Genomic DNA, 25764 nt, shown 5'->3' with positions numbered 1-25764 from the left:
ACTGAGCGCGGCCATTATCACATCACTTCCAAGACAAATAAGGGAAAATCATTAGGCTTTTCTTTAAGGCTTAAGAGAAGAGAGGCTTATGTGAGAGAAGGCAGAAAAGTTGTAGATAGATATTTTTCCCCCAGTTTATTTATTGTTTTCCTTCTTTATGTTTGCACATTTAGAACAGTAGGGATGTAAGGCAGGCTGGTTGAATGCGCCTGTTGTGGGATGTGGAGGACAGGGAGGCCTCCAGTGTCCCTGACGACCACACCTGGAGAAACGCATCCAGCTACAGCTTCTAACACTCCACGTTAAGAAATTGGAGCTGGAACTGGATGAACTCCAGATCGTTCGGGAGACTGAGTGAGTGATAGGAGATATAGAGAGGTAGTTGCACCCTCGATGCAGGACATGAGAATGGGTGACAGGAAGGGGAAAGAGGTTGAACAGTTTGTGCAGAGTACCTCTGGGTTCATCCCCCTTAACAGTTCTTTGGATACTGTTGAAGGGGGGATGACCTAGCAGAGGAAAGTTACAGTGGTCAGCTCTTTGGCATGAGTCTGGCTCTATGATTCCGAAGGGAAGTGGGGAGAAAAGGGTAGCTGTGGTGATTGGGGATTCATTAGTTGGGGTTCTGTGGATGAGAATGCGATTCCCGGATGGTACATATTGTTGCTTCCTGGGTGCCAAGGTCCAGGACTTCCCAGATGGAGTCCTCAGCATTCTTAAGTGGGAGGGTTAACAGCCAGAGGTCATGGTCCATGTACCGTGATAAAGGAAAGAAGAGTGGTGAGGTTCTGCAAAGGGCGTTCAGGGAGTTAGGTGCTAAGTTAAAGGGCAGGACCTCTATGGTTGTGATCTCAAGATTGCTACCTGTGCCACGTGCTAGTGAGGCCAGAAATAAGAAGATCATACAGTTTTAACACATGGCTAAGGAGATGGTGCAGGAGAGAGGGTTTTAGATTTTTAGATCATGGGCTCTCTTCCAGGGAAGGTGGGACCTGTGCAGAAGAGATGGTTTGCCCCTCAACTGGCGGGGGACTAATATTCTAGCATGAAGGTTTGCTAGTGCTGCACAGCCGTGCGGTGGGGGTATGGGTGGGTGTGGGGGCCCGACTACCAGAATACACAATGGAGAAGTTGTGGAGATGATGCTGTTAAGACCTCAGACGAAGCCAGGAATCAGAAGGTTGAGCATGGTGTGACTAATGTCCTGCGCTGTGTATACTTCAATGCAAAAAATATTGCAGGAAAGGCAGATGAGCTCAGGGCATGGTCAACACCGGGAATTATGATATTGTAATGAATAATGAGACAGTTGCAGAAAAGACAGGACTGGCAGCATAATATTCTGGGGTTCCATTGATTTAGATGTGACAGATGAGAGCGAATAAAGGAGGGGAGTGGCATTACTATTCAGGGAAAATGTCACAGCAATACTCAGACAGCACAGACTGGAGAATATCAGTCCAGAACCTTTCGGTGGAACTGAGGAATAAGAAAGGTATGACCACATTAATGGGCCTGTATTATAGACCACCCAACAGTCTGTGGGATTTAGAGGAACAAATTTGTACAGAGATCACAGACTGCTGCGAAAAACGTAAGGTTGTTATAGTGGGTCATTTTAACTTTCCACATATTGGCTGGATTCCCATACTGTAAAGGAACTAGATGAGGTAGAGTTGTTAAACATGTTGAGGAAAGTTTCTTTAATCAGTATGTAGAAGTCCCAACTTGATCTGCTGTTAGGAAATGAGTCAGGGCAAGTGACAGAAGTTTGCATAGGGGAACACTTTGCATCCAGTGACCTTAATGCCATCAGTTTCAAAGTAAATAGGGAAAAAAATAGGTCTGGTTTGCAGTTTGAGATTCTGAATTGAAGAAAAGCCAGTTTTAATGGTAACAGAAAGGATCTGGCAATTGTGGATTGGGATAGGCTGTTTTCTGCCAAAGGTGTACTTGGTAAGTGGAAGGTCTTCAAAAGAGAAATTTTGAGATTACAAAATTTATATGTGCCTGTCAGAATAAAAGGTAAAGATTACAGGTTTAGGGAACCTTAGTGTTCAAGAGATATTGAGGCCCTGGTTAAGAAAAAAAAAATGACATGCATTGCAGGTCTAGGCAGGTAGGAACAAATGAGGTGCTTATGGAGTATAAGAAATGCACGAGAACACTTAAGAAAAAAATCAGGAGGGTTAAAAGAAGGCATGAGGTTGCTCTAGCAGACAGGGTGAAGGAGAATCCTAAGGGTTTTTACAGATATTCTAAGAGCAAAAGGATTGTTAGGAACTAAATTAGTCCTCTGGAAGAACAGAATGTGGAGTCAAAAGAGATATGGGAGATTTTAACTGGATTTTTTTCCATCTATATTTACGCAGGAGTCGGACATAGAGTCTATGGAAGTGAGGTCACAGACCATATACAGATTGTAGAGGAGGTGGTATTTGCAGTCTTCAGGCAGATTAGGGTGGATAATTCCCCAGGGCCTGACAAAGTATTCCCTTTGACCCTGCGGGAGGCAAGTGAAGAAATTGCAGGGGCCCTAGCCGGGATATTTAAGTCATCCTTGGCAACAGGTGAGGTACCAGAGGATAGCAGAATAGCTAGTGTTGTTCTGCTGTTTAAGAAAGGCTCTAAAAATAAACCAGGAAATTATGGACCTGTGAGTCTGACATACGTGGTGGGAAAGTTATTGGAAGGTATTCTAAGGGACCAGATGTATGAATATTTGGATAGATGTGGACTGTAGCCAGGAAGTGGTGGTAGATGGTTGTCTTTCTTACTGGAGGCCTGTGACTAGTGGAGTGCCACAGGGATCAGTGCTCAGTGCAGAGTTGTTTCTCATCTATACTGTATCAAGGATCTGGATGATAATGTGGTTAACTGGATCAGCAAATTTGCTGATGACACAAAGATTGGGGGTGTAGTGGGCAGCAAAGAAGACTATTAGAGACTGTACAGGGATCTGGACCAGCTGGAAAAATGGGCTGAAAAATTGGCAGATGGAATTTAATGCAGATAAGTGCAAGGTTTGCCCTTCAGCAGAACCAACCAGGGTAGGTCTTACACAGTGTATGCTATGGCATTAGAGAGTGTGGTAGAACAGAAGGATCTGGGAATACAGGTCCATAATTTATTGAAAGTGGTGTCACAGGTAGACTGGGTTATAAAGAAGGTTTTTGGCACATTGACCTTCATAAATCAACGTTTTGAGTACAGGAGATGGGATGTTATGTTGAAGTTGTATAAAATGTTGGTCAGACATAATTTGTAGTTTTAGTCACTAACCTACAGGAAAGATGTAAATAAGGTTGAAAGAGTACACAGAAAATTTACAAGGGTGTTGCCAGAGCTGGAGAACCTGAGTTATAAGGAAAGATTGAATAAGTTAAGACTGTATTCCCTAGAATGTAGAATATTGTGGGGAGATCTGGTAGAGGTATACCAAATCATGATGGTTATTAATAGGGTAAATACAAGCAGGCTTTTTCCTCTGAGGTTGGTCGGGTCTACAATGAGATAAGGGTGGGTTAAGGGATAAGGGTGAGAGGTGAAAAGTTTAAGGGAACCATCAGGAGAAACTTCTTCACTCAGAGGATCGCATAGGTGTGGATTGAACTGCCAGTGCAAGTGATGCATGTAAACTCAATTTCAAAGTTTAAGAGAAGTTTGCTTAGCTACATGGATTCCAGGGATACGGGGTGCAATGGTCCTCAATGCAGGTTGATGGGAGTAGGCAGGTTTAAGTAGTTTGGCATGGACTAGATGGGCCAAAGGGCCTGTTTCTGTGCTGTACTTTGCTGTGGCTCTATGGTGTAGGTAATCATGGAAGAGTTCTTTCCTCACCCATATCATTTTGGAGCCAAATATCTTCTACAGTAAGCTAGTAGTTTCATGATTATAATTAATTAGTAAAGTTTTTAATGCCAGAGGTTTTTAAGTAATTGAATTTGAATTTTTCAGCTTTCCTCCAGGATTTGAGCTCCTGCTTTGAAAACCTTGACCTAAGCCTTTGGGTTACAAGTCTAATAACACATAATGCAATAATCCCTTGCCCACTTTTAGAAATAGTTAATAATAAAGGTCCCACGCAAGTGAAGCTTGTTTTTGAAAATAATGTTAAATTTGCTTCTTGTTCCTATTCCTGGAAAGGGTTTTCTTTTTCTGAAAGAACTATATTGTTTCACAGATACTGTTCCTGACAACTGTCATACTCTCCTCAATATGAATCACTGGATGGTGATGACTAAAAGGAATTTTAGCTGCTCTCATCTCCCTGATTTTCAAAAGTATGATAATTTGTAATGTCTTTCTGCAATATGCCTGAGACCTGATGCTATTTCAGAATTCCCAGAATACTGGCTGAGTATTCCTGCTACTTGTTATGTACAGTAATTGGACTACCAATGGGAAGAGAAGGTCACTATAATGTATTTGTTGTTAATGTCACATCCAAAACAATTTCCATATTTGTAAGGGATGAGTTTGTAAGTAACTGACTCAAAGATGTAATGTTGCCCCACAAGATCCTGGTTTTTCAGAAGTCTGACAGGCTCTTATTGTTCTTGGACATTGTTGATATTCTTATAACTTCTGTAGAAGATCTAACTCTAGAGGTGTAAATTTTGGATAGAGTTTTAAAAGAAAGTTAGTATGCAGAGTTTAAGTTTATAATCTACATTTTCCATTAGCTGAACATTCCAGAGGCAAAACTTGTAATAATGAAGAATGAACATCCGCCGGACAAATTCTAATTTGTGATATGAATGTATCTCATTATAGGATCCTTAATTTAATTGCCTGAACAATATTATTGCTTACTTTTGAGAGAGAAAAATTGACCAAATAAATTTATAATTTATTTCGGTGTTACTGCTTTGAAATTGTGATGTTGAGAAGCAGAACTCTTGCACATTTTGTCAAATGTACATTCTATGAAATGGATTTAATGTCACTACTCTACTTGGTCTCAAGTCCTTTATAGGAATCTGAGCAAGGTTTTGGAATTTTGTCCTAATATGCTACGTGCACAACTTTAACTTTTTTGTTTGAGTGTGTTTCTGTGAAGTGTCTTGCAGAATTAAAGGCACTGTATAAACAGTTATTGCTATCTTCGTTTTCGAAGAATGTTTTTAAAACCTTTAATGTTTTCTAAGATAAGGGAAATTTGTTCAATGTAGCAGTATGATTTGAAACAATTAGTTTTAATTTTGGCTAGGAATTATTTAACAGCTGGGGAACTCTTTTGTTTTTCTCAATATGGTTTGTAGTTTGTCTGGGGTCTACACTGTTTGGAATGAAGTCTTGTGAAGAATTATTGACTTGGCTTCCACTTTCTGTCCTTCATGATTATCTGCCCGAGTTTCACCCTGTATAAAAGTATCTCTTCGAGATTCAAGATTCAAAAAACTTTATTATCATTCTAACCGTACATCAGCTCTGCAGGGCAGAATGAGACAGCGTTTCCCAGGAGCAGTGCAATCATAACATAACAAACGCAACACTAAATGATAAACATAACAATAAATAGTAAAACACAACAGCCACATGTCGGTTAAAATCAAGTTATAAGTGTCCAGTGCAAAGCAGAGTCAGGTAGAGCAGCTATTTAGCAGTCTGACTGCCTGTGGGAGGAAGCTGTTTAGTAGCCTTGTGGTTTTAGTTTTGATGCTCCTGTAATGTTTGCCTGATGGCAGAAGAACAAACAGTTCATGGAGAGGGTGTGAGGGGTCTTTAATGATATACCGTGTCTTCTGGAGGCATCGACTCTGAAAGAGGTCTTGGACAGAAGGTAGGGAGACCCCAATAACCTTCTCTGCTCCCTTAACTGCCCTCTGCAAGGCTTTTTTGTCGACAGCACTGCAGCTGGAGTACCAGGTTGTGATGCAAAAGGTCAGCACACTCTCAACCACGCCTCTATAGAATATAGTTAAGATGTTAGTGGGGAGTGATGCTTGTTTAAGCTTCCTCAGAAAGTGCAATCTCTGCTGGGCTCGTTTCACAATCCCAGTGGTGTTCTTGGACCAGGTGAGATTGTCCAAGATCTGCACCCCAAGGAACTTGGTGATTTCCACTCTCTCCACTGTGGAGCTGCTGATGCTGAGGGGTGTGTGCTCAGGCTGAGGCCATCTGAAATCGACGATCATCTCCTTGGCTTTGGTGACATTAAGCATCAAGTTGTTATCACTGCACCAGCTCTCTAGGTGATTGACCTCCTCCCTGTACATTATTTCATCATTTTTGCTGATGAGCCCCACCACTGTGGTATCATCAGCAAATTTAATAATCAGGTTCTCCTTGAATCTGGCTGCACAGTCATGTGTTAGCAGTGTAAACAGCAATGGGCCAAGCACACAGCCTTGTGGGGATCCAGTGCTCAGTGTGATGGAGTCAGAGATGTTCCTGCCAACACGGACTGACTGTGGTCTCTCTGTCAAGAAATCCAGAATCCAGCGACACGTGGCAGTGTTAAGGCCAAGCAGTGACAGTTTCTCTACTAGTCTTTGCGGGATGATGGTATTGAACGCTGAACTGAAATCAATGTACAGGATTCTGGCATAAGTGTCCTTGTTATCCAAGTGAGAGAGAACTGTGTGCAGTGTGGTGGATATTGCGTCCTCCGTAGAGCGATTTGGACGATAAGCAAACTGTAGAGGATCCAGCGATGAGGGGAGGCTGGCTGTGATATGAGGCTTGACAAGCCGTTCAAAACATTTCATCACTATGGGGTCAGGGCAATGGGACGGTTATCATTCAGACAGGCTACAACTGATTTCTTTGCTACAGGGTTGATTGTGGAGGGTTTGAAGCATCTGGGGACATTCTTGATTCTGTCAAGACCATTTTAAGCAATATCCACATAAAGCTGGGGGAACTCCGCAGGTCACATCCATGGAAAAGAGTACAGTCAATGTTTTGGACCGAGACCCTTCATCAGGACCACTTTAACCTCTTTTTCTGAATTTTAATTATGCCTATCAAATCAACTTTTAATCTTCACTGGTCCAGCACTGACTTGTCAAATTTATTTTCTTTTCAGTATTCTGTTGGTTTTCATTTAGTTTGACTCCCTCTGTCCCTTTAATTTTCCTCCTATGTTATAGAACCTAAAACTCCTCAAAAAATCTAATCCTGGGTATTGATTTTTAAGTCTTTGTCATGCTCGGAAATGAGAATTTATGTATATGGTACCAGTTTAAAATCTTGTTGACCTAACCTCTAAATTTACCCTATTGTTGCACATTGAAGCATATAACGTTTTAAACCAAGATGTTCCACTTGGTGTATCTAGGTCAGCGGTCCCCAACCACTGGGCCGCGGACTGGTACCGGGCCGCAAAGCACGTGCTACCGGGCTGTGTGGAAACGACATGATTTGGCGATATGAGTCAGCTGCACCTTTCCTCATTCCTTGTCACGTGCACTGTTGAGCTTGAACGCACGCGAGGTCATTATCCGCGCGTCATCCATGTCAGCGCGGGAAGAAGATCAACTTCTCGAGCTTGCAAATGACGACGGACTGGAAAGTATGTTTGACATAACATCTCTGCTGGCATTCTGGATCAAAGTCAAGACTAAATATCCTGAGATAGCCATGAAAGCACTGAAAATGTTGCTTCCATTTCCAACACATCTCTGCGAAGCAGGCTTTTCTGCAATGAATGCAACTTAAACTAAATTGCGGAATAGACTGGACATAAGGAATCCCCTTTGAGTATCGCTGTCTCCCATCACCCCTCGATAGGACCGTGTTGTTGCAGGGAAACAAGCCCAGGGCTTCATGGTCATTGTAGTCTTTCTCGGGGTAAGCTCAACGTATTTGACTGCTACTCTTGTCCGTTGGCAGCCCTACCCTCCCCCCACCCCCCGTCGCCCCTGGTCGGCTGGTCCGCAAGAATATTGTCAATCGTAAACCGGTCCACAGTGCAAAAAAGGTTGGGGACCTCTGATCTAGGTTACCATATACAGTAGTTTGTATGGTGCTTGCTTATTGTTCTCTAGTGTGGGAAAGGTCATTCCAGCAATTACATTAACTCCTCTTCAATTGTTTTGTTATTGATTGACAGAAATATTTTAGAGGGTCTGGAAGTAAATGTACCTGTCTCCACCTTCATTTTTCCTTCCCCAAGCTGCTCCCATCCATTTTTTCCTTTGTCTGCCTCCATCTGTCATCCACCTGCCTCCACTCTCCACCCTTCCCCAATTGTCCATTATCATTCGCCTCCCTCCTGCTCGATCCACCAACCATCTCCTGCGCCTGTCACCTCCTCTTCATGCTGGCTCCTTCCTGTCGTCATTCTTGGTCCTGATGCAGGGATTTTGGCCTGACATACTGATGATTCCTTTCCGCCTATAGATGCTACTCGACCCACTGAGTTCCTTCAGCAGGTTGTTACTGAAGCATTTCAGTTCCCTGTCGTGTAGCTTTTAGTCCTTATTATTTTGGCTTTATGGTTTAACAGTTCCTGGGGAATACAGAATCCTAAAGTTGATTATTTTGGATATTACTATAGAACCATACAGCACAGAAATGTGCTCTTTCAATTCACCTTTTCTGTGTTGACTGTGATGTCCATCTATGCTATTCCCATTTGTCTGTACCCTCAATGAGATAGGTCCTATCTCAGTACCTATATTTTATATATTGTAACGCGATCTGCTTCCACAGTGTACTTTGCCAGTTCATTCCAGGTGTCAACACCTTGACCTCAAATCTTCAAATTTCTGCCTTCTCATTTTAAGAATTTACCATCTAGTTCTAGTCTCTCCTGCCCTGAGAAAAGTATTTGCAATTATTTTGATTTTAATTTGAATTTTGTTTTACTGAGCTTTCCTTATTAGTATTTAAGTTTAGTTTAGCACTCTTAACCAAACTGGTGCTGCTTTCATTCTCCTTGAAGAGAATTACCTGGTTTTCCATTGATTGAATTGAGATTTTGATTTGTCACTAATTTAGTTTGAGAGCCTTTCTTATGTCTGTCGGTCAGTGAATTAGAGGACATGGCAGAATGTATGCCCATGTGCCTTGCACTGATCCTAAGCCAGCCAAAGTAGTTATTCATAGGTCGAGGCAGCAGGTTGTCATGGGGTCCACCTGTTCTGGGTGTCTTCTTCACAAGTTATTCTCATGGCTGTGGTCCCCTAGGGGCTGTCCTGAATACAAGGTCGGATATAGATGGGTGTATATACAAGTTGATGTGGATTCAGGAGGCTGATTCTTGGGTTAAGAGGACACATTGAACAAGTTGGTCCTCTGTTCTCTGTAAGGAAAGGTGATATATTTCCAGCAGCTGCAGATTTTCTCTTGTTTGTTATGTAGACATATAAAGAGTAATTTCTGGAGGATATTTCCTCTGATGGTGCCATATAAAGTTCAAAGTAAATCTAAAAGTTCAAAGTTACTTTGAACTTTGAGATAGATTTTGAGACTACAAGTGAATCAACTGTTCTAGAGGCCGGACAGAAAAATCTCAAAGCCGAAGATTGGACGTCATCTTATTGTATGACAAAGCACAGCGGAGGGGTCAATCTGTTACAATCACTTGCTCTTCTTCCTTTCAAATCCCTTACTCACTCTTCCTTCAGTTAGTCCTGACGAAGGGTCTCGGCCTGAAACGTCGACTGCGCCTCTTCCTATAGATGCTGCCTGGCCTGCTGCGTTCACCAGCAACTTTGATGTATGTTGCTTGAATTTCCAGCATCTGCAGAATTCCTGTTTGCTCTTCTTCCTGTATTGTTCGCCTATGCCTGCAACAATTTTTCTGCTGGAGGAGCTCTGTGAATCACTAGCATCTGTGGGAAGAAACAAATTCTTTCCCCCCACAGATACTGCACGACATGCTGTGTTCTTCCAGCTGCTGGTTTGTCATCCCAGATTCCAGCATCAGCAGTCTTCTGAGTCTCCTTATTCTTTACTTTCCTTGGTTTCTTTTAGTGCAGGGGTTCCCACCCCGTTTTATACCATGGACCTCTACCATTAACTGAGGGGACCGTGAACCCCAGGTTGAGAACTCCTGCCTCATCGACGCTGGAAGAAACATTTCAGCTTCCCATGGGAAGATAGCTTGGAGGAGGCCTTTGAAAGGAAGCTCTGCAAGTACGCAGGACTGGTCAGCAACTGTCAGCAGGCTGGATGGTGAGCGAGGTGTCTCCCAGTGGAGGTTGGTTGTAGGGGATTCGTAGCCCGTTCTTTAGTTAGAGCCTTCAGCATTTTGGGCATCGAGGGAGAGAGGAAGAGGAGAGCCATCCGCAGTACCACCGATGCGGCAGAGAGGGCCTCAAGATGGCTGTGGCTCAAAAGAGGGGAGCCATGGAGTCATAAGTAGCTAGCCATCTGGACACAAGCTGGGGTCTGATCAGCCCCGGCTGGGTCACCTGGAGGAGGTTGTATGATGTTGAAAAACCCGAAACACCCAATGATTCCAGGAACATCACTGAAGATGTGTCCAGAAGCATCAATAGATGTATGTACACAGCTTAAGTCCACGTTTAATAGAGCTGTTTTGAGAAACGATCGTACTTTTTGCTCTGCACGTTCTCTGTCGCCCGTAGGCGGCGCTTCCACTGCTTTGGTCCGTTCGCGACACCGTAGTTTGGGTCCCGGCTGATTCGGCCGTCGCTAGGAGGTTCGGCCCCGGGGCAGGCGGGGGTTTGGCGGCTGCCTGGAGTCTGAGCTCGTCCTTGCTCGGAAAACTCAGTGCTGCTGAGACGTACCTGCAAACTACACGCAGCGTTAGCCTAAATCGGTTCCTGTCGGAATTCCGCGTAAGAGTGTCCCTTAAAGGTAAATGTGGCTGCGTTATCTTTGCACTGTGCCCAGATCCCCGGGCAGGCGTGTTGCTGCACTGTGGTGGTTTATATGACTACCTCACCAGTGGAGAAGTGATCTTCCAGCACAGACGTGCCAGTACCCGTCGACATGATCGACACGTTCCACTCGTATCTGATCTCTTTCTCAGAACCGAGATATTGAAGATGGATTTGCAACGCCGGCCCTCTAAATGCAGGGTGTTTATTGTTGTTTTGTTTGGAAAAATGGCTAATATTGCAGTGTGGTAGCACATTGTTATGTATTGCTGGGAAAGCTATTTCTGCCATTTGTAGTCCTAAGAGTGGCTAGTGGGTGAGGGGTCCACTTTTATTTGTATATTGGCAATCTACCTAAGATATGAGCTGGTGTGTTGCTTTTGGTATTTTACAGTAGCATCACTGTTTAAATGCCCTTTCATTCTCTAACCTATTGTTTGCTGGCAGCTAGTAGATGCATTCCTTTTAGTTTTCAAATTTAAAAAGAGTAGTATTTTGATTTAAACTAAAATCTTGTTACTTAACCCTGCAGAGAAAGGTCAGAGAATATGTTGAATGTCAGAATCGGGATTATTATCACTGATTTATGTATGCTGTGAAATTTGTTGCTTTGTGGCAGCAAAACTGTAGGTTACAGTAAGAAATATAAAACTAAATGAAGCAAAAAGGAAAGCCAAACAGTGAGGTAGTGTTCATGGGTTCATGGACCGTTCGGAAATCTGATGGTGCAGGGGAAGTAGCTGTTTCTAAAATGTTAAGAGTGTCTTCAGGCCCCATACCTCCTCCCTGATGGTAGTAATGAGAAGGCATGTCCTGGATGGTGAGGGTCCTTAATGATGGATGCTGCCTTCTCGAGGCGCAGTGTTTTGCAGGTGTACTCAATGGTGCAAGGCTAGTGCCCATGATGGAGCCGGCTGCAACCCTCTGCAGCTTTTCACAATCCCGTGCATCAGAGACAATACCAGGTGATGATGCAGCCAATCAGAATGCTCCCCTCAGTATGTTTGGAAACTTGCTAGTCTTTGGTGACGTACCAAATCTCCAAAAAATCCGAATGAAGTATAGCCACTGGCATGCCTTCTTCATGAATGCATCAGTATGTTGGGTCCAGGACAGATCCTTTGAGATGTTAACATCCAGGAACTTGAAGCTGCTCACCCTCCACTGGTGACCCCTCGATGAGGATTGTGTGTGTTTTCTCCCAACTTTGCCTTCCCGAAGTCCATAATCTGTTTCTTGGTCTGAGGTTGTTGCTTCGACCCCGTTCAATCAGCTGATCTAATCACTCCTGTATGCCTCTTTGTCACCATCTGAGATTCTGCCAACAGTTTTGCCATTGGCAAATTTATAGATGGCATTTGAGCTGTGCCCAGCCACACAGTCCTGAGGGTAGAGATAGTAGAGCAGTGGGCTGCGCACACATCCACAAATAGCAGAATCACGTACACCTTTAATATTTTGGTAACCAGTGGAATATCCCTATATTTTGAATTGGGTTTGATATATTGTGAAGAACTGAGTTATTCTATTTTGATAAGTGCAAATACATGTGGATGCATTCTGCATCTGGTTAATTCATTCCAATTTCAGACCTTTTAATGTCACTCCAGCTGACGTATTCAGTTTTCTAGCAGTCGTTTCCAGTTGGGTTATTTTGTTCTCTAAACTAGGGCTACTACAGCACAAGCCGGCAATGAATGCCCTGCTTTTCCTATTGAATGTTTCCTGTATCATTTTCTTTCCCCATTCACAGTTGCCCGAGTTAGCCTGGAGTTTGTGACTGAACTTTTCTGATCTACATGGTCCAGAAACTTGTTGGATAAGCTTACTGAGCCAAACATCTCTTGATGTTATTTTAAAAGAGAGTTAGGTGCATGTGCACACATTGTTGATGCAATCTCCTTATCCTAAAATGTATTTCATTTTAATCTTGTCCTCAGGGTGTCTCAGACTGAAGAGCTGCAGAAGAGGGAACCATGTCATTAACAGCTGGTTTGAAAACTGATTATGAGAGGTTGCTTCTGCACTTTCAGCAAACTGGAAGTGTGCGCTATGAGGAGTTCTCTGCCATCTGGCGAGACATGAAGTTCTCTACTATCTTTTAGTAAGAATTCTATTTTTAGAATGTTAATTCAGTGATTAAGGTTTGCATTTACGAAAATGTTGATGCCCAGATGACTGACATCAGGACCATTAATAGCCGTGTAGTGTATTTAATCTGAGACAGATCATTTCTCATCTAGTCCTACCGAGTACATTTCATTAGTGGGCTGTTTTTTATGAAAGAGAAATTGAAGTATTAATGTGTATGTGGATAAAAGTGAATAAGTAAATGAACACTATTTCCTGAAAGCATTTAATAAGGAGCTGCATCAAAAGTTATTGTGGAAATTAAAACTTACAGTAAGTTGATGGCATTCTCGGGCGTAGTGACTTTTCTGGGGCCAACCAAAGGTTTTATTGTCTATTTTTTTTTAAGCATAATTTTTTTTTCATGGTTGCTAGACCCTGATGGACATTAGGAACTTAAAGTCCTGCAGTTGTACCTCATCAGAGAGTTGTTCATTGCAGGAAAAACTAAGGGGGCTGGACTTGGTGTGGACTGTGCTGCTACCTGCAACAGAGAGGAGTTGGTGCTCAAAGGCAGTGTGCTGTCTAATAGCAATGTCTTAGTGATCACAAGACCCTTTTGGACATTGGTAGCGTGCAGTGCTGCAAGTCTGATTCACTGTTTTATTGGTGAACGGCAGGTGCGGACGATGGGGGAGCCGGGTGGCCTCAATCGTAGCAAGGACTTGGCCTCAAACTGTGGTGTTGCCTGTTTGCAGCTGCCCAGTAGAGAGGTGTTGGTGTGCTCCACTGGAGTTGTCAGAGGTGGTGTGGCATGGCGTCTTTGCTGGAGTTGGTGCTGCTCTCCAGTGTTAGCTCAGCAGAAGCCGAGAAGGCAGACTGCTGCAACATTCATGGACTCGGACTTCTTTATGTGACTGTATTTTACTGCTGTCTTATATTTGCTATGTGTGCCTTGTGCTGTGTTCTGTGGTACTATGTTTTTGTATCTTGGCCCTGGAGTAATGCTGTTTCATTTGCCTATGTTCACGGGTTTTCATGGATGGTTGCATGACAATTAAACCTGAACTTGAACTTAAAAAGCTTTAGCATGGAGGAAGTAACTGGATTGGGTAGCTAACAGGAAAGAGAGAATAGGCAGCAGTACAACACACACAAGATGTGTGTTGGGGGAGGGTGAGCAGCCAGTTGTCTTGGTACATGTTGGTACCAATGACATAGACAGGACAAAGGAGGAGGTTCTGAAGAGAGATTTCCAGGAGTTAGGAAGGAAGCTGAGAAGCAGGACCTCCAGGGTAGTAATCTCGGGATTGCTACCTGTGCCATGTGCTAGCGAGGGCAAGAGTAGTCGGATCAGGCAGATGAATGCGTGGCTGAGAGACTGGTGTAGGGGGCAAGGCTTCAGATTCTTGGATAATTGGGATCTATTCTGGGGGAAGTATGACCTGTTCAAAAAGGACAGGTTACACCTGAACCTGGCGGGAAAGTTTAATAGAGCTGTTAGGGAGGGTTTAAACTAATTTGGCAGGGGGATGGGAACTGGAATGATAGAGCGGAGGAAGGGGAAAACAGAAATAAATCTAAGATAGTGAGCAGTAAAGATGTCAGGAAAGACAGGCAGGTGATGGGGCAAATTTGTAGCCATTGGGATGAGTTGCAGTGCAATAAAGTTGCAGTGAAATCAAAGCAAAAGTATCAAATACTGGTCTTAAGGTGTTGTACTTAAATGCACGCAGCATAAGGAATAAGGAGGATGATCTTGTTCTACAGCTACAGATTGGCAGGTATGATATTGTGGCCATCACTGAGACCTGGCTAAAGGATGCATGTCTCTGGGAGCTGAACGTCCAAGGATACATGGTGTATCGGAAGGATAGGAAGGTAGGCAGAGGGGGAGGCGTGGCTTTATTGGTAAGAAATGATATTAAATCATTAGAAAGAGGTGATATAGGATCGGAAGGTGCAGAATCTTTATGGGTTGAGCTAAGAAATAGCAGGGGTAAAAGGACCCTGATGGCAGTTATTTATAGGCCTCCAAACAGCTGCAGTGATGTGGACTACAAATTACAACTGGAAATAGAAAAGGCTTGTCAGAAGGGCAGTGTTATGATAATTGTGGGGGATTTTAACATGCGAGTAGATTGGGAAAATCAGGTCAGCACTGGATCTCGAGAGAGAATTTGTAGAATGTCTGCGAGATGGTTTTTTAGAACAGGTTGTTGAGTCTACTAGGGGATCGGCTGTACTGGGTTGGGTATTGAGTAATGAACCGGAGGTGATTGGAGAGATTGAGGTGAAGGAACCCTTAGGAGGCAGTGATCATAACATGATTGAGTTCACTGTGAAATTAAAAAAAGAGAAGCCGAAATCTGATGTGTCGGTATTTCAGTGGAGTAAAGGAAATTACAGTGGCATGAGAGAGGAACTGGCCAACGTTGACTGGAAAGAGACACTGGCGGGAAAGACAGCAGAGCAGCAGTGGCTGGAGTTTATGCGAGAAATGAGGAATGTACAAGACAGGTATATTCCAAAAAAAAAGAAATTTTTGAGTGGAAAAAGGATGCAACCGTGGTTGACAAGAGAAGTCAAAGCCAAAGTTAAAGCAAAAGAGAGGGCATACAAGGAAGCAAAAATTAGTGGGAAGAGAGAGGATTGGGAAGTTTTTAAAACCTTACAAAAGGAAACCAAGAAGGTCATTAAGAGAGAAAAGATTAACTATGAAAGGAAGCTAGCAAATAATATCGAAGAGGATACTAAAAGCTTTTTCAAGTATATAAAGAGTAAAAGACAGGTGAGAGTAGATATAGGACCGATAGAAAATGATGCTGGAGAAATTGTAATGGGAGATGAGGATATGGCAGAAGAACTGAACAAGTATTTTGCATCAGTCTTCACTGAGGAAGACAGCAGGATACCGGACACTCAAGGGTGGCAGGGAAGAGAAGTGTGCGCAGTCACAATTACGACAGAGAAAGTACTCAGGAAGCTGAATAGGCCAAAGGTAGATAAATCTCCTGGACCAGATGGAATGCACCCTCGTGTTCTGAAGGAGGTAGCTGTGGAGATTGCGGAGGCATTAGCGATGATCTTTCAAAAGTCGATAGATTCTGGCATGGTTTCGGAGGACTGGAAGGTTGCAAATGTCACTCCGCTATTTAAGAAGGGGGCAAGGAAGCAAAAAGGAAATTATAGACCTGTTAGCTTGACATTCGTGGTTGGGAAGTTGTTGGAGTCGATTGTCAAGGATGAGGTTACAGAGTACCTGGAGGTATATGACAAGATAGGCAGAACTCAGCATGGATTCCTTAAAGGAAAATCCTGCCTGACAAACCCATTACAGTTTTTTGAGGAAATTACCAGTAGGCTAGACAAGGGAGATGCTGTGGATGTTGTATATTTGGATTTTCAGAAGGCCTTTGACAAGGTGCCACACATGAGGCTACTTAACAAGATAAGAGCCCATGGAATTACAGGAAAGTTACATATGTGGATAGAGCATTGACTGATTGGCAGGAAACAGAGAGTGGGAATAAAGGGATCCTATTCTGGTTGGCTGCCGGTTACCAGTGGTGTTCCGCAGGGATCAGTGTTGGGGCCTCTTCTTTTTACATTGTACATCAGTGATTTAGAGTATGGAATAGATGGCTTTGTGGCTAAGTTTGCTGATGATACGAAGATAGGTGGAGGGGTCGGTAGTGCTGAGGAAACGGAGAGTCTGCAGAGAGACTTGGATAGATTGGAAGAATGGGCAGAGAAATGGCAAATGAAGTACAATGTTGGAAAGTGTATGGTTATGCACTTTGGCAGAAAAAATAAACAGGCAGACTATTATTTAAATGGGGGAAGAATTCAAAGTTCTGAGATGCAACGGGACTTGGGAGTCCTCGTACAGGATACCCTTAAAGTTAACCTCCAGGCTGAGTCAGTAGTGAAGAAGATGAATTCAATGTTGGCATTCATTTCTAGAGGAATAGAGTATAGGAGCAGGGATGTGATGTTGAGGCTCTATAAGGCGCTGGTGAGACCTCACTTGGAGTACTGTGGGCAGTTTTGGTCTCCTTATTTAAGAAAGGATGTGCTGACGTTGGAGAGGGTACAGAGAAGATTCACTAGAATGATTCCGGGAATGAGAGGGTTAACATATGAGGAACGTTTGTCCGCTCTTGGACTGTATTCCTTGGAGTTTAGAAGAATGAGGGGAGACCTCATAGAAACATTTCGAATGTTAAAAGGCATGGACAGAGTGGATGTGGCAAAGTTGTTTCCCATGATGGGGGAGTCTAGTACGAGAGGGCATGACTTAAGGACTGAAGGGAGCTCTTTCAGAACAGAAATGCGAAGAAATTTTTTTAGTCAGATGGTGGTGAATCTATGGAATTTGTTGCCACGGGCAGCAGTGGAGGCCAAGTCATTGGATGTATTTAAGGCAGAGATTGATAGGTATCTGAGTAGCCAGGGCATCAAAGGTTATGGTGAGAAGGCAGGCGAGTGGGACTAAATAGGAGAAAATGGATCAGCTCATGATAAAATGGCGGAGCAGACTCGATGGGCCGAATGGCCTACTTCTGCTCCTTTGTCTTATGGTCTTAAGATGCTGGAGGAACTCGGCAGGTCAGGCAGCATCTATGGAAATGAATAAACAGTTGACGTTTCAGGCTGAGATCCTTCATCAGGACTGAAAGAAGATGCCAGAGTAAGAAGCTGGGGGGAGTGGAAGGAGTACAACCTTGAAGGTGATGGGTGAAGCTAGGCAGGTGGGAAAAAGGATATGAAGTAAGAAGTTGGGACGTGAGAGGTTGAAAAGGTAAAGGGCTGGAGGAGGAGTCTGGTAGGAGAGGAATGTGAACCATGGGAGAAGGGGAAGGGGGAGGTGATAGGCAGGTGAGGAGAAGAGGTAAGATGGGGGCCAGAGTGGGGGAATGAATAAAAGGGAAAAGGGAGGGGGAAAATAATCACCAGAAGTTGGAGAAATCAATGTTTATTATATCAGGTTAGAGGCTACCTAGATGGAATATGAGGTGTTGCTTCTTCATCCTGAGTGTGGCCTCATGACAGAAGAGGATGTCAGGCACCAACATAGTGGAATGGGAGTGGGGATTAAAATTGATATGGTTATTTCTGTGGAATTGAAGTAGACATCAGTGTGCCTTTTCTGGTTGTTGAGATACAGTGAGTGGTAAATTCAAGAGGTCAATGCGAAGGCCCTCAACTTTTTAGAAGTTGTATAAGTGAATTGGATGAAAGGACCAAAAGTATTATTCTAAATTTGTTAATGTTATTAAGGTAGATAGGAATCTAAGATGTGCCACTGTTATATTTGTTTCTTTCAGTGGAAAAATGGGCAAAATTGACAGGAGGACTTTCGCAAGGGAAGCACTAGCTCTGGCAAGTCGATACTTTTTCCCTCCTTACAGCTTTCAGATCCGGTTAGGAGGCTTGTACCTTCTTTATGGACTATACAATACACAGCTCTGTCAACCTAAGGAAAAGGTATGTGCCAGATTTACCTTGCTGAGTGTTCGATTACTCCAAGCTATTAGTGCATATTTGTTTCTATTCCGTAGAGGTTATCCTGTACATTTTGGACACAGAGCTCCTTCCATTGGTGGGGGCACCACAAGTCTGGCCCATAGATATGAAATAGTCACTAGTAAATACTTTGTGATTCAGAGAGAGAAAAAAAAACTGCTGTATTCACAGTGGGGAAAATAATAGTTATAGTGAATAGCATTGATGGTAAAAGAATTGAGACGCAAGGAAGCATCAATGGAGTTTAAATGTCGTGTTGACACTTTGGACATTGTTAAATCCTATCTCTGCTATATATTCAATTTATTTTTTCCTGTTTAACTGCAAATAACGATTAATTTATCTTCTCACCTTTAAGGTGAGGAATAGTTTATGCGATATGTGAGGAATTGGAGGTATGAACTTTTTAAAAATTCCCTGATGTGGCTATCGTGATTGAGTTTGAATTAAAATGCCCAAAACATGTTTATGCGATGAGCAATTCGGTCTATTTTCTACAGATAAGGATAGCATTGAAGAATTGGGATGAGGTGGTCAGTTGTCAAGAAGAAATGGTGAATGCAGAACATTTTGATGCTGTGTATATTCTGAAAAAACTTCTAAATGACAAAGCTTTCCATTTCACAGCAATGCCAACATTGGTAAGTACCAATTGAGGCTCTATGGTTTATTAAAGCTTGAGAAGTCTGCCAACTGTTGTTTTATCAATATGTATATAGATACATCAGTTCTTTTTCTATTTTAAATAAACAGCCTCATCAAATTCATATAATCAGAGGTCTACAGCATGAAGCAGACTCTCAAACTACCTTTTACATGCTGGCAATAAAGTACCTATCTATATTGTTCCCATTGACCATCATCTGACTGTCATGTTCTGTTCTGTGACTTGTCCAAATACATTTTTAATTTTAAGGAATACTTACTCCACCTTCAGGCAGATTTCCAGACTTCATTGATCTTCTTCGTGAAAACAGAAATCTTCATATTTTCTAAATATTCTACCCCCTCGCCATAGTCCCCATCCTTTGGTCATGGACAACTCTGTTAAGGGGAAGAGTCTCATTTTCTAAATTTTCTATATCCATATAATTTTGTACACCTCCGTTAAGTTCTTCCTTGCAGTCTTTTTGCTCCCAAGTAAACAACTCGGCCTATGAGCCTCTCCTCAAATCTGAAAAAAAAAACCCGCTTAGTCTCCTCTGCATAGTAACCAATTCCACATTATATAAAGGGTGTGGTTCGAATCAGAACTGCATGGTACTCTATTGAGGAGTTTTATATAGGAGTGCAAATCCTTCGCATATTTTTTACTCTCCGGTCAAGGTGCAGATCATTATATTTTTTGTTTATTGGGATACAGCATGGAATAGGCCCTTCTGACTCTTCAAGCTGCTCTGCCCAGCAATCCCCCAAGTTAATCCTAGCCTAATCATGGGACAATTTACAAAGACCAATTAACCAACCAACTGGTACTGTGGGAGGAAACCGGAGCACCTGCAGGAAACCTACGCAGTCACGGAGAGAACGTACAAACTCCTAACGGGCAGTGGCGAGAATTGATTTTGGGTCGCTGGTACTGTAAAGCGTTGTGTTAACCAGTACACTACTGTGATGCCTCAGTTCTATTTCAGTTTCATTCTCAAACTGGATAATGATACATCAGTGAGCAAGCATATCTAAGATTGAATTAGTTTAAAAATAGCTGATAAATTCCTTTTTGTTTCTTTTTCAGCTAACTTACAATAGAAAGAGGAAAAAATTGCCCAATGATGATGTTAATGAGAACTTACGGGAAAAGTCTAATTTGGTGTCTGAGCTGATTAGTGCTGAAGCTTTAGAGGTATGACCTAAATGGGGAATGACTTGGATTGAAAAACAGACATATGGGCAGTTATTTGGAAGAGGACATAGTGAAGTTTTGCCCAGGCAAAGGGACAGATTTTTTTACTTCCCTCCTGAACAATGACATAGAAATAATTTCTTTTCCCCTTTTAAAGGAACTAACAAATGTCCATGAACATTATCAAGCTATGAAACATACGATCTCTGCAAACAAAACACAGCTGGACAAAGCACTAAGCTTAATTCGAGGGAACTTCGTGTCAGATCTGAAGAACATTGCAGTGGAATTCCAACAGTGGCAAGAGAACAAGGTGAAGCTATGTCTAATTTTATGCAATGTGATATAATTTTCAATACAAGATGCATTAAAGCTGGTTAGAATTGTTCGAGTCATTAACACCATAGATGCAGAGGTTGGTATAAATGTGTAACTTATTAGTTACCTTGGAGCATGGAAAGAAAATACAGAATTAGCCATTCTCCTTTTGCTCCTACCTCAATCAAAGTTTGCTGTTATGGCACAAAACTCCCTTTGTCCCAATGAGTCATTGTCTGCTCCATACAAAAGCAATTGATCTAGTCCTCCTTTTACCACACCCACCCCCTGCTGAAAGCCTTGGATATGTGTTCCTTTTAAGAATTTATCTAGCTTCCTCTTGAATTCTGCAGTTGAATCCACCTTTTCTCCTCACAGTGCGTTACAATACTAAATTAAAAAAAAACATTTTCTTATCATTTGTGTTTTTTTTGCTGATTACCTTCATTGTTTCTCCTTTGGTTTTGGACCAAAGTATGATCAGTATGATAATTTTCTGTCAAGATCTTGCGTGATTCTGAATATCTCCAATTTTCATTAACTTAAATTTTCATCAAGTTCTTTATTCTTGGCATCAATCCACTAAATTGCTTCTGCACCCTCTCTAAGTATTTCATATCTTTCCTAAAGTGAGATGCTAAGAACTGGATATGATGTTACATTTGTGGTCAAACCATTATGCTGTAAAGATTCATCATGATTTTGTTATTCTGGTGTACGGCTTTATTCATAAAACTCAGGACCTTTTTTTGGCTTCTTTCTTATCTTGTTCTGCCAGCCTGCACTGTTCTTTGATATAGGCTTCCTTCTTGTTAAGAGTCTCCTTCCTTATTTCCCTTGTCATCCTTGTTGTGTCTCATAAGATCCCTGTAAAAATTATTTGGCTTTTAAATTCATCAGACACCCTTTGACCCAGAAGGCTTGAGAGAACTCCCAGGTAGAAGTGATAATGTGTTCTGAGTTAGCTAAGCTCCTCCAGTGTTATGACCAACTGCTGCAGTTGGCTTTTGCATTTAGTGAATAAATGCTTCATGGAAGTTGATGCTCTTTAGGTTGAAGCTAGATCTTAATCATTTGTAGGATATACTGTCAACCCAAGATATAGTGTGGAAATAGTTTGCACGCCGGGAATAGGGAAGCAATCTCTAGCAATGATTTGTTTTTCCAATGACAAATGTTGATGAGTTCTTTCTCTGTTGCCTCGTGCAACCTTTCATTAAGATTAACAAGGTAGTATCAACAGTTTAAACCAGCTGAGGCAGTACAGGATAGCCTAATGGTGTAACTAATGCATTTGCAATGAATTTGTGCAGGAAAAAAATTGAGTCAGGTGCTTTCAAACAAACACAGCAGAGTAGTATTATAGACTTGATAAGAGAACTTGGAACCAAGCTTCCTCTTCAGGTCTTTTTCCAGGGATTTGGTTATGGTGATGTGGCAAGTTTAAAATTTGTTCCCTGTGTAAAATTTAAATAACGGATCTATCCATATGTATGTTTTATTTTTCTCTGACTTCTTCCATCTGCTTTTGATGTTAGTATCTCAGTGGAACTTTTCCACTGACATCAACCTTCCAACTTTTTGCAAGTTTTAGGATTGATCCTTGTCATTCTGTTTCTCACTTGCATGCTGTGGTTCGGTGATGCCATCGTAAAGTCTCCCAATCAGGTTCCACAGATGGATGACTGGACTTGTTTCTCAAACCTCCCTCTGGGTCATTTTACTATTTCAGATTTGTCTTCTTGCTCATCTGACATTTAGTATAAGACGAACAAAACTCTCATATACAGAAGGCTGGAAACATTCTCATGGTCCCTGGTACTTATGCAGGTTCCTGGTCACTTTTCCCTTTTCAGGAGAAGGTTTGCAACTTTGATCTTGTTTGATTTGCATAAGTTTTCACCCACTTAGCTATTGCTTGACTAAACCAGATATTTCTAATCCTGTGTTATTATTCAGCTCTGCCCTGGCTCAGTTCAGCTGAAGTTCTCATTCATACCTTTGTTATTCCAAGAATTCTATTCCAGTGTACACCTGGGTCACTGCTTAAGTTCTTTTCTTGAAGGATCAGATCCAAAACCTACCTCATGTATCTTAACCATTTTAGTCTTACTTGCTGTTTATTTGTGTGGTCACTCATCTTCATAACACAGCTTCTACAACACAGCTTCATTTTAAAATCTTCATCCATGTTTTGAAGTCCCTCCACAGACTCACCGACTTCCACTCTCCAACCTTTTCCAGCCGTGTACCTTTGTTCAATCTCCCTGCTCCTCTGACTGTGATCCTTTTGCACTTCATCTTAGTTGCTTCACCACTTGCAAGTGGATTTTCAGCTGCCTTTCCTTTAAGTTGAGAAATACTCTTCCTAACCCTCTGAATCTTTGCATTTGTCTCCTTTTATAGAGCACCCCACAACATATGTTTCATAAAGTCTTCTGCTTTCTGACCTGACATCTGCAAGATTTAATGCCACATTCTTGTTCAGTAAAGCTTTTGTTAGGTACCTTGCAATTTTTTTCTTGTTAGAGGTGCAAAATAAATACTTGGTACTGTTTATATGCGGTATCAACATAAGTTTATATTGTAGAACTGCTTGGATTTTGAGGTTGTAATACAGCCAATCCCTCTAGACTGAACAGATGCAGTGCAAAACAGTGCACTGTCTGCTATTCTGTGGATTTGTATTCTGTTTGAATGTACACCTTTTTGGTGTATGTAGTCATTTATTATTATTCTGAAATCTATTTTAAGCAAGCTGATTGAGAGGCTTCAAATTTCTGGAATACTGGAATACCCCAAAATGCCAGAGGCCAGGAGAATCAACAAAATCACCAATTCTTTCTTTAGTGTTTTGATAAATCAGGTTATATTTTATTACAATACTGGTTGAATGCTAATTTTGGCAGAGAAGCTTCCTGATCAGTGCATTCTGTCAGGTTTTCATTTTCGGGAGCTTCAGTATAGCTATTTATGAATTTATTTTAAGAAAGTACAGTACATTAATTTTTTAATCTGAAAACTATTACAGAACTTAAACTTAACTGACCAGCCAGGAATCCCTGTTCCTGAAGATGATGAGCCTGAAGCACACAAGGTGAGAAGAGTGCAACGAAATTGATGGCTTTATTGTTTGTGCTGAAATTTTGGATTTCTCTTGTTTGGCATCAGAAGATCTAAGACTGAATTGTATTGATTTCTGGCATTATGTAAGTTTTGTTGAATTATTACATTGTTTTTGTAGGAAGCAATGTAAATTATTCATCAATCCTTGCTTGCTGGATCACTTGATTTATATTGTTTAAATCTGTTCAGGTCTTCATTGTAGAAAAAAATGCTGAGTGAATGAGTTTCAAGTATTCCATCCTTGCCACTCATTTTTAATTATATTTGTTTCCTCCAGGCTTACTGTAAGATCAATGATATAGAGCTGTTTTGTATTTTAGTCACTGTCCCACTGTTGACTGTACTAAAGTATTACTTATTGATTTTTAATGACTTTCAGAACTAGTACTGACCTGGGTTCAAATGTTATACAACTTCTGTCCATCCGAATATGTACTCCATACATGTAGAATTAGGATGAATTAAGTTCCACAGCTAAAAGAGTAGTGCTGAGAAAATTTCATATTGGAGATCATACCCTAGTGTGGAATATAATGAGTGTCATAGAATGTAGCAAGGGACAGTCATGAGGAGAAAAGTCAGTCTTGCCTGAAGAAGTTATGTTTTTGACTTTGAATCCTAAATAAGGGTACATTATAGGACAGGTAAGTAATATTACTTTTTATGTATTGATTTTAGCTTAGTCAGTCTTTGTTGTCCTCAAGCACTGCAAACTCTATTCTTGATCCATGGACTCTTCATGGCCAATGAATGAGGTTGTGTTATAAAATCTAGTGAACTATATGTCCTAGCATCGTTATGACTTTGTGTCTGCTCTCCATATAACCATATAACAATTACAGCACGAAAACAGGCCATCTTGGCCCTTCTAGTCCGTGCCGAACTCTTACTCTCACCTAGTCCCACCGACCTGCACTCAGCCCATAACCCTCCATTCCTTTCCTGTCCATATAGCTGTCCAATTTAACTTTAAACGACAACATCGAACCTGCCTCAACTACTTCTGCTGGAAGCTCGTTCCACACAGCTACCACTCTCTGAGTAAAGAAGTTCCCCCTCATGTTACCCCTAAACTTTTGCCCTTTAACTTTCAACTCATGTCCTCTTGTTTGAATCTCCCCCACTCTGGAAAAAGCCTATCCACATCAACTCTATCTATCCCCCTCATAATTTTAAATACCTCTATTTAAAGTCCCCCCTCAACCTTCTACGTTCCAAAGAATAAAGACCCAACTTGTTCAACCTTTCTCTGTAACTTAGGTGATGAAACCCAGGTAACTTTATAGTAAATCTTTTCACATCTTTATAAATCCTGTCTTCAACCCTGCTTTAGTGTATTCCTACAGCTGAAACCCTTATCCTTGCTTTTGTTACCTCTGATTTATCCCCCCTCCTCCATTTGCCTGAAGTTCTCCAAGACTGCCTTCATACTAATTCATACCAAATCCCATTTACCTCTTCTCTTTGTTGGTCATTTTTGCTTACAGGCCATCTTAGGCTTCCAGTTTTTCTCCAATATCTGTAGCAGGTTCTTATCCTTGTGCAAAATTATGGCCACTTCTCCGTATTTCATGTATATAATGTTATTCAACAATATACTCTTGTGCAAAAATAAATTTGAATTATGGTTGGAGTGATGACACAGCCTTGCTGGACGCAAGTCTGAACTGAGTTTGGGCCTATCATAAAACAAATATAAACCAGAGATGAATTTTTGTGGTTAGATGCTACAAATTCCCACTCAACTGACAGATTAGAAGGCTTTTATGAGTTCTAAAAGACCAGACACCTTGATTGAAGTTGATCCCTGCATTCAGACACCTTGATTGAAGTTGAAGTGGTGTGCAAATCTTGGTCATTTGGGGCTTCTTGTGGACAGAATCCACACTGCAATTTGGGGAGTCGCTGGTAAGTGGTTGAGGGGACACCTGTTGATGATTGTTACTGTGGCAGGCATCAAAGTGCCCTGTCTTCTTGTTATCATTGTCGAGAATATATTATCTCTGAGGTCCTCAAACATGAAGTTCTCATTGAGGTTCCTCTCTGACAGGATTTTAACAATTGAGCAGGAATATCACC

General features: G+C 41.7%; 1 protein-coding gene across 3 annotated transcripts in view; it reads left to right on the top strand.

Annotated features, from left to right (window-relative positions):
- Positions 1-25764, top strand: part of snapc1b (small nuclear RNA activating complex, polypeptide 1b) — a 39908-nt gene that overhangs the window by 3384 nt on the left and 10760 nt on the right. The window contains exons 1-7 of one of the 3 annotated variants that reach the window (XM_063046420.1): positions 10591-10776; positions 12740-12903; positions 18200-18359; positions 18899-19039; positions 20134-20241; positions 20399-20554; positions 23591-23656. In XM_063046420.1, coding sequence (XP_062902490.1) covers positions 12776-12903; positions 18200-18359; positions 18899-19039; positions 20134-20241; positions 20399-20554; positions 23591-23656 — 759 coding nt within the window. In that variant the 5' untranslated portion in view covers positions 10591-10776; positions 12740-12775. Of the gene's footprint in view, positions 1-10590; positions 10777-12739; positions 12904-18199; positions 18360-18898; positions 19040-20133; positions 20242-20398; positions 20555-23590; positions 23657-25764 lie in introns of those variants that run through there. The other 2 variants (XM_063046430.1, XM_063046439.1) reach the window with 2 other exon arrangements.

The sequence above is a fragment of the Mobula hypostoma genome, chromosome 1, assembly GCF_963921235.1.
Source record: "Mobula hypostoma chromosome 1, sMobHyp1.1, whole genome shotgun sequence".
Lineage (NCBI taxonomy): Eukaryota > Metazoa > Chordata > Chondrichthyes > Myliobatiformes > Myliobatidae > Mobula > Mobula hypostoma.
This window is presented reverse-complemented; position numbering and strand designations above follow the sequence as displayed.